Below are 10,225 nucleotides of genomic sequence, written 5' to 3'. Positions count from 1 at the left end.
TAACCTCAAATGAGTCCAAAGACTCATGGATAGAAGGGTCACAAACATGCAAGGTAGACTCATCAAGATGGGGAAGGGGGTTGGAAACCTCAAAATCGACATTTTCTTCATTCACAACTCTTCCACCATCACTCAAGGGACTCTCAATCTCTCTTGATTGCTCAAACTTATCATCATCATCCTCATGAACTCCCTCATTCAAACATGAAGATGGCTCACTCACATCCTCACCAAGGGAAGCTCTCAAAGGGGGTGAATAAGAGGAAGGGTGGCATTCAAGCTCAAATGGGAAAGGAAAAGGATCAAAATCCTCAAAAATCCTCTCATCACAAGAAAATCTCCCCTCACCTTCACACCCTTGGCCCACATCATACTCAAAAACAGTCTCACACTCCAAATGCGGTGCCTCACATCCATTTACATCAACCAAAGCACTCATCACTTGGGAAAGCCTCACTTCTCTCAATTTTTGTTCCTCTTGAAGCTCTTGGAGTTGTTGGGTAAGATATTGCATTTGAGAAAGAATTTGGGCATCAATGTTATTGGGTTGAGGTTCATGATCAAAGTCAAATTGCACATCATCAAAATTAGCACAAACCTCATCAAAATGAGCATAAGGGGGAAATGTGTCAATTTGCATACTTGGATTATCACAAGGCACATAAGAAGTATCAAGAGAATTCATGCAAAAATTAAAAGAATCTTGGCATTGAGAATCAAAGCAAGAAACATGAGATTCTCTATCAAAAGAATCCCTAGCAAGCCATGTGAAGAAATCCCAAGCATCATGCATAGACAAATGACAAAATCTACCATTATTCATGTCCTCAACCATTCCCCTAGTATACTCATTCATGCCCCAATAAGCTATACCACAAGAATCATTAAGAGAACACCCATGGTAACTAAGGAAACCATCTAGTCTTTCAAAGTAAGCATAAAAGGGTTCATCATCAAATTGAGGAAAAGATAAGCATGCCATTTTTATACAAAGAACAAAGAAAAGCAAACAAAAATCAAATAATATACAAGAACCTAGCTAATCTAATCAACACAAACTAATGAACGCCTTAGTCCCCGGCAACGGGGCCAAAATTTGATCCGGATAGGATAGGTCGTTAAACTACTTCCCTAATCAAATTAACAATTTATAAAGCCTAAACTTACACTAAACTAGTTAGTGGCAAGTAAAGGGTCGAACCCAAAAGGACTAAGTGTATCAATTTGTGCTAATTAGACTACTAGGAAAGCTTGTGAGATAGAGAGAGGTTCAACTAAACACAACTAAGAACAAATAACTAAAACTAGGGAAAGTGGAATCCAATTACATCAATACATTCAATAACATCATACAATTATATGAAAATGACCTTGATTAGGAACAATCAACACATTTAACTCACTCTCGCACAATTAAGCATGTTAATTATCCTACTAAACTAATTCACTCTCGTGCAACTAGCCTAGCAAAGGTATGGAAGAAATTAGGGCTCTCAACCAACTCACTCTCGCACAATCGATTGAAAGCACAATTAAGAACATAGAATCAATTAGCTAGAAAGATTCTAATCCATAAAAGCATCATCCATACACAATAATCAAGAAACAATTACATACTAATCACAATAAATCATTCAATTTATTAACATAACCTTCATCCATTTCCCTAGAACAAAATCTAAGCTAACATAATGAAGAAAGACATGGAAAACAAGATAAAATAAGAATAAAAAAGATTAAATAAATAAACTAATTAATCTACTCAAATCAACCAAAAAAAAAGCAAAAACTAAGAATTTAAGCAAAGAAATAAAGATGAGAGAAAGTTAGAAAATGCGCATTGAATAGATGAGAAGAAATTCCACAAAGTTGCTTCTTCAACCTCTCAAAAACTCTATGGAAATCCAAGCTTTCTCTCTCTACACTACTCCTAAAACTAACCCTAAGAGGGAGAAAATAAAAGCTAAACTAATCTAATCTCCCTAAAATAAAATGTTGATTGAAAGTTAAGAGAAAATAACCCCAAGGGGGTATTTATAATACAAGTTAAATAAAAAATAAAATAAAAGAAAGAAACTAAAAAGAAATAAAACAAAATAAAATAAATAAATTAACTAAACTAAAAACCAATAAAAACAAAACTACAATCAAATAAAATAAAAGAAAATGAAAAGAAAAAAGAAAATCCCAAAATCCCTAAAATTCCCACCCAAACCCACGAAAACATCAGACCCCCTCTTCTTCTCCCTTTCGAATTGGCTGCTTTCAATTCAAACACCATTCACGCATCATCATCACCGTTCATACTCCATCATCATCAAGCATCATCACATCGCAGCCGTCCGATTTTCATTAAAAATCTCGTGAAAAGCTCGTGATTGACCCACAATTGTGCGCCTGCAAAGAAGTCGCACAGCAAGTCGCGCAAAGCTACTGCCTCGAATATGATTTTGGATTCCAATTACGCGCTTTCTGACAGCGCTGCGCGGCCGCGGTGGTCTGGGTTGGGCGAATTTGGAGGTTCGATTGAAGCGGCTTCTCTGATTGGTGGGTGGTGTTTGTGTGGGTTTGGTTGAAGGTGGTGAATGGAGATAAATTTGAGGTGAGTTGGAGGTGAGGTGGTGAATTGGTTGCTGATTTTTGTTGTTGCGAGTGGAAACAGGGGAAGGGAGTGGTTCAGGTGGTTTGGTGAATTGAGGTTGGTGGTTGCGTGGCTGTGGAGGATGTTGGTGTTGTTTGGTGATGTTGGTGGTGTTGGTTTGGTTGTGGCTGAAAGTGGTGCTGGTTTGGTTGTGGCTGAAGGTGGTTGATTGTGACGGTTTATGGGAGCAGGGCAGTAGGTTGAGTTGTGGTGTAGAAGTGGTGGAGCAGGTGGTTGTTGATGATGTGCGGTGAAGGTGGTGGTGATTGTTGGCGGTTTTGGTGTTGTTGGGCTGATTGGAGTTGCGTGGTGGAGCAAGGGCTGCTGTTGTTGCGGTTCGTGGGCTGGTAACGGGGCTGAATTGGGTGTGGATTGGTGGTGGTTGATTGGTGATTGTTTGGTGTGTGGAAGAGGTGTGGGTGTGAGAAGGAGGAGCAGGGGAATCGTGTTTGATATTGAATTCGAGACTCCCTTTATGACTCAAAACTTGAGACACGAATATTGAACCTCGAACCTTGGACCTCCGAGCACAATCCTACACAAACCAAGAAAACCGAGAGAAATAGGGACAAAACTAAAATAAAATAAAGTAAAATAAAACAAGATAAATAAAGTAAAATAAAATGCTAAAACTAAAGAAATAATAAAATGAAATGAAATAAAATAAAATAAAATAAAACAAAACAAACTAAAAACTAAAAGAAAATAAATAAAATGAGAGAAGCGGGAAATTATTAACTAAAACTACAAAAATAAACTGCAAAAATACTCAAAATAAAGATAAAAGGCGAGAATAAGCGAAAAATAGAAATAAAGGATAAATAAGGTTAAATTATTGGAAAATAAGCCGGAAAACGACTTAATAAACACCCTAAAAGTGACATAAAAGTCACTTATCAAACATTTATTTTGTTTTCGGTTTATGAACCACTAATATTTTAAATATTTAACTCTAAACACATATACCAAATTAGATCTTTGAGCATGTTATATGTTTCCTATGAACATTTGAGTTAGAAGCATTAATAACTAATAAATATAAAGAAGTTTGGAAATTACATAGGGAGTGGGGCCGATGGAAGGGCCTCCACCAGGTTTCCATACATGTCATTTGGGAGTTAGAAGCAAGTCTACACATAGTTGGGACAGCGGAGGTCGGCAGGTGATAATCATGTGCGATGGTTCGTGGCACAAACAAACAGGGATTGGTGGCTTTGGATGGGCCTTTGCGACTAATGGAAGAGACTATGAGAAAGGGGGAGGTGGTTTTTGCAAGGCTAGTTCGGCTTTGCAAACTGAGCTCATTGCTTGTCTAGGGGGTAGTTGATGGGAGGTCCTAAAGGGTTTCGGTGACATCTGGGTCTATACTGACTCATGCGAAGTGGTTAACTTGATTCAAAACCCAAACAGGGACGACATGCGCTACTATTGGACTCTTCAAGAATTAAGAGAACAGGGGAGCTTTTTACAAAGTTGTGTGATTTGGAAGGTGAGCAGGGAACAGGTCCTGAAAGCACATGATTTGGCAAACGAGTGCAGGACTAGTATAATTAGCTTTAGTGCTTAAGTTTTGTTCTTTGGTTTTTTAGTTTGCTCTTGTCAAAAAAGAAAAAAAAAATTATAAAAAAAAAAAAAAAAAAAAAAAGAACATTTGAGTTTGATATTTGAACATTATAATTAGGTTAATTTTTAAATTACCACCAAAAATGTAACCATTTTCGAACTAACCACCCATTTAAATTTTATTTTAAATTATCACCCATTAAATTAAATTAATACTCAGATTACTACCCATTTCGAAAATCCGGTGGATGGTCCGTAGGCACTACCTAATTCTTATTTTGACCCTTTTGAGTGATTTTTTCCCCGATTTTTCTCTTTGAAAACGCTCTCTATACTTTAATTCATATTTCCTTCACCAAATTCTACCAAATTTCAATGAGAAAAATGTGAATTGAAGTTAGGAGATCGTTTTTAAAGAGAAAAATCAGGGAAAAAATCAGTCAAAAGGGTCAAAATAAACGTTAGGTGAGGCCCACAGACAAAAAATCCACCGGATTTTTGAAATAGGTGGTAATCTGAGCATTTATATAATTTAAGGGGTGGTAATTTAAAATAAAAAATTAAACAGGTGGTTAGTTCGAAAATGGTTACATATTTTGGTGGTAATTTAAAAATTTTCCTTATAATTATATATTTGAACATATATATTAGGTTCTTGCTTAGAACATTTATATTTGAACATGATAGTTTACTTTTATGAACACGATACAATTTTTAATAGAAAAAAATGTATATAATGCTTTGGCCGATAAATAATGTACCATTTATTATATTTATGTAAAACTTTTAATTTAAATATGAACATTTTGTTTTTTTGTTTGAAAGAGAACATTTTGTTATTTGAAATGAACATAATGTTAAAACATGAAAGAATGAAAAAAAAATCTTTACCCACACATTATACAGAATATTAACATGAGTAATATTAAATATGAACATGAGTAATAATAAAAATGAACATGATCATAATAAACATGAACATTCAACAAATGAATTAGGAAACACTAACAAACTAAATATACTTATCCAAAAAAGCACTATTTATTTAACCCATTTTCAATAAAAAAAAAAAAAAAAAAAAAAAAAAAAAAAAAAAAAAATTCAATCTTCGAAAATGTATTATGTTATTACTGTATTACATATATAAACTCATATTCTTTTTTTCTAATACAGTAGATACAAACTTTCCGAAATCTCCTTGATTATACATCCCTTCATATTTCTTCATAATGGACCATTGATTCGCGATGTGTGAGATTGATCTCTTCTGTTGATGATGATGAATGGATAATGAAACAATGGAGGGACAATGATGCTTTATCACTTTCCCCTACATTACTTCGACCCTATGGCTTATTCCCGTCAATTTTGCAGGACTAACACAAAAATTACAAAGTTATAATCTTAGAATTATTTTATAAGCAAGTGGTAAATTAACATAATAAAATACTGACTTAATGAACATTTAGTTTAAAAAAATGAACAAAAAAAATCATGAAAATAAATTTTTGGTCATTTATTATATTGAAAATGAACATGAGTACAATTTATCTGAATATTGAGCTATAATTTTTTAACATAATTATTTTGAACAAAATTCAAGATGAAAGAAAATAAACCTTTGACCATGTAGTATACTTCCTCCGTTTTTTATTATTTCACCATAGGATTTAAGTACAAATATTTTGGTAGTGGAAAAAAGTAAGAGAGAGAAAGATAAAATACAAAATTGCCCATGTGACATATCTATACTAATATATTAAAAGGTGTTACTAAGAACGTTTATGTGCCACGTAGACCACGCCACGTCACCTTCTCCATCTCTCATTATGCCACATCATCACTACTCAATCAACTAGAAATATTGCTCCATATAAAAAAAACGATGATAAGGGGATTCGAACACCCAACCTTTTATAGAAAAAGATAGTTACTTAACCATCTAAGACAATCATAAACTATGTTATAAACATGAAAATAAATGTATATAATTGATAATCACAAGGTCTAATTAAAGTAGCAACCGGTGAAACGCTCGGGCTATACACTAGTTGATAAATTTAAAAGTAAGTATGAAAAAGCAAGGGTATGTTGAGCATTTGTAGTGTGAACACAAATAATTTTTTTCCTAAATAAGAAATGGTGCAATATTTGTGAAACTTTTTTTTTATTTTGACGGGGAGCAAAATCATTCATTCATAATAAGAGTATCCATAAGTACATAAGGAGAGACCTCATCCGGAACTCTTATTTCCCAAATTTGTTCTACATTGAAAGGAATAAAACGTGCAAGGTTGTGAGCCACTTCGTTCCCCCCACGTCGGACATGAGACCAAACAACTTGCTCAAATGTTGTACCAAGCCTTATGGCGTCACAAAGGATGGCATCAAGGTCAGTCAAATGCGAGGCCCCCTTTGACAGCCTATTGGTGACAATTTGACAGTCTGTTTCAATTATCACCCTTGAGTAACCAAATCTTTTCCCAAGTTTCAGAGCTAGAATGATAGCCTTTGATTCTGCAATTTCAATCTGCCACCATGCTTTCCATCTCCTGCACGCAGATAATAACACATTGCCAAAGTTGTCACGAGCCACCCACCCACCCTTCATCAGTCAGAGATGCGTCAGAGTTGATTTTCACCCACCCAGGAGGAGGGGGAATCCAAACCTTCGAGCTACTACAGGGGGCAACAGCAGGGGTCGAATAAATCGCTTTATTATACTTCTCGTTCTCCTCCTTCCATCTTTGTACTCTGGCAATTAACACTGAGTTTGGGGTGCTTTTCCCCTGAAAAACTCTCACATTTCGGTCCAGCCAGATTCCCCACATAAGATAAATACTGAGCACTTTCTTCTCAGCTCGAATATCCCTCCAGCTTTCTATCAAGTTGCAAGCCGAGTCCATCTTATCAAATTTCAGCAACTCACTGCATTCGAGCTCTGACCATAATTCCTTCACTCTGTCACAATTAAAGAAAGCATGTTTCCATGTCTCTTCCTCCCTCTCGCACCACGGGCACAGGGCATCCTCTGTCAAGTGGCGAAATTTCAAAAGACTTCTGACAGGCAGTGTTTCAGTGCAGAATCTCCACAGGAAGTTTCGAGCTTTAGGACGGACATTAAATTTCCATATATCCAGGCATTATGATAAGTGTCAAGATCACACCCTTTCCCAATCATGTAGGCTGATTTCACATCATACTCACCATTTTTCAAGGAGGCCCAAGTTATTTCATCCTTTAAATTGCTCTCTTTCAACGAAATTGACAAAATGCATCGCATGTCTCTGTCATTGAAATTTTCTCGGATGATATCCATGTCCAGTCCCCCGTCTCGGTGATGAGCTCACAGACCCTTGACAAGCCGTCGGTCTGTATACTTGTAGCAAAACGGCCTCCATCATCCACTATCCACGGATCAAACCACACCTTTATATCGTGGCCATTACCTACCCTCCAAATTAGTCCCTCCTTAACAAGAGCTTTCGAGCTCCAAATACTTCGCCACGAAAAGCTTCCCCTTTGGCCAAGAAACGAATCCAGGAAATCGCAATGAGGATAATACTTTGCTTTCATCACTCGCAGGCCCGTATGTGACCCAGGGCAACCGCCCAGGGCCCACGGATGGGGAGGGCCCATTTTTTAGCTTTTAAGTTCAGTAAAATTACCGTTATATTAAATTTAGAGATACATTTGTTATCATGTTTGTTTGTGTAGCTTGGTGGTTAGGGTAAATAGTTAAGGTAAAAGTTTGTTTATTGATCTGCAGTTCGATTACCATTAGCCACATTTTGCTCTTTTTTTTTTCCCTTCCTTAAAATACTATATATTGATGTATACAACTATATATAAACCACTTTTTAAAAACTATATATAAACCACTTTATGTAACCATCTTTCTTTTTTTTTAAGGAACTTTTTATTTCTTTGTTTATTTATAATTGTAGCCTAAATTCTTGTTATTTTTCATTTAACTATTTTTGTAAAATTATAATTACAGCTTAAATTCTTGTTTCTATTATCTTTGCTATTATAATAAAATATGTCAAAAAATAAAATAAAATAAAATATAATGGTTATAGATTATGAACAAGATCAATTTCATTCGCAAGAGAGAATCGATCATAACGTTATGTCCTTATCATACCATATAGTTGTAGAAGTACATTATATTTTACCATTGTTGGCATTGTATATAGTTTAATTATTATAAGGGGTTTTTTTTAAACAATAGTCAAAACTAGATTATTTATTGAAAATGTTTTTTTTTTTTATTTTTTTAGAAAGATTATTTGTTCAAATTAAAGTAATAATGAAAAAAAAAAATTCTCCAATATTAAAAAAAAAAAATTACATAAAGTAGGGTCCAATTTATTTTTTCTCCCTTGGGCCCCCAAAACCTCAGAAATGGCCCTGATCACTTGACTAAGGAGAGAAGTGGGGTTGCGGATAAGTCTCCAAGCCTGCTTGCCCAATAGAGCATCATTAAAGACCGATAAGTCACGAAAACCCATGCCACCGAGGCACTTCAAAGTGCAAAGATACTCCCAACTCTTCCAATTGATGCGCCTTTTTGCTTCATTGTGCCCCGACCAAAATTTGGCCATAGCCGAATGGATTTTTTGAATGACCTCACCCGGGAACTTGTACACCCCCATCAAATAAGTGGGAATAGTCTGAATGACTGCTTTCAAGAGAACTTCCTTTCCGGCTTGAGATAGCAATTTTTCTTTCCAACCGTGCAGTTTTTTCCAAATTCTATCAAGAACGGCCTCAAAGATACCTTTTTTTTATCTTCCCAAAATATAAGGAATCCCAAGGTATTTTTCATGCTTATCAACGTGTCTCATATGTAAGATACTCAAGATTTCCTCCTTTTGCTCATCCCGTACTCCACCACTAAATGACACTTCCGATTTTTCATAATTGATTTTTTGCCCCGAAGCTGCTTCGTACTGGTTGAGAATGTCAACAATGATTGAGCACTCCGTTCGGTTTGCCCTAGTAAAGAGTAGGATGTCATCTGCAAAAAGGAGGTGAGAAACTCCTGGCCCATTCCTGCTTGCCTTAGCACCATGGATCTTACACTCCGACACCTTATTTTGGATCATATGGGAAAAAGCATATGCTACAATAATAAATAGATACGGGGATAATAATAAAAGAACGAAGAAAGTATTAAAATTGAACACGTAGACAACTAGACAATGAATGTGAACATCAAAGGACGCTTAATGAACAATGGCTATAATCTTTCAATCAATTTAGAAGTGAAATCATTAAAATAAACTTTTGGCCATTTATTATACCAAGTATTGGAAATGTACAGGAGTCCAATATATTTGGAGGTTAATTTATGAACATAAGTATTTTGGACCAAATTGAAGATGAATGAAAACTTTTAACCATGTACTACTCCTCCCTCCGTCCCCAATTGATAGTCACTTTTGATGAAAAATCATGGGAATTAAGGAGAATTAAAGAAAGTACATTGAAAAAGTTTTACATTGGGTATGCAAAAAAGTAGATAGAGAAAGTAATTAAAGTACATGAGAAAGTAAAATTTACATGGGAAAATTAAATTTGCACAAATATTTTTGCAAATGTTAGAGAATTTTGGTAAAAAAAAAATAATATTTATGGTACTTGAAAAAAGCAAATGTGACTAACATTTTGAGTCACCAAAAATGACAAAAGTGACTATCAATCGGGGACGAAGGGATTATATTATAAATGAACATGAATACAATAAATGTGAACATCGAAGGACAATTAATGAAGAATGGGTAGATTATTTTAATCAATTTAGAAGCCAAATACAACATATAATAATACCATACAATCACTTTTAAATATCTTAATGCTTCACAAAAATAAATACAAGATGAGTATAAGTTTTGAACATTGATATACTTTAAAAAAAATCAAAAATTTTCTACATACAAAAAAAAGGATATTAATCAATAATGGCATAATATGAATAAAGAAACAGAAAATTATATTTACATTTAGAAATTGACA

At 34.8% G+C, this 10,225-nt stretch overlaps 1 protein-coding gene across 1 annotated transcript; it reads right to left on the bottom strand.

Moving 5' to 3' along the window:
* Positions 1-6,392: 6,392 nt before the first annotated feature.
* Positions 6,393-7,523, bottom strand: LOC145634854 (uncharacterized). Its single transcript, XM_081686200.1, has 3 exons — positions 7,372-7,523; positions 6,809-7,264; positions 6,393-6,756 (listed from the first exon to the last, which is right to left on the bottom strand). Exons 1-3 carry the CDS (start codon positions 7,521-7,523, stop codon positions 6,393-6,395), a joined length of 972 nt encoding a protein of 323 aa, XP_081542326.1.
* Positions 7,524-10,225: the final 2,702 nt, after the last annotated feature.

The sequence above is a fragment of the Chenopodium album genome, chromosome 1 (assembly GCF_948465745.1).
Source record: "Chenopodium album chromosome 1, dcCheAlbu1.1, whole genome shotgun sequence".
NCBI lineage: Eukaryota > Viridiplantae > Streptophyta > Magnoliopsida > Caryophyllales > Amaranthaceae > Chenopodium > Chenopodium album.
The sequence above is the reverse complement of the archived record's forward strand: the minus strand, read 5'-3'. Positions and strand labels throughout refer to the sequence as shown.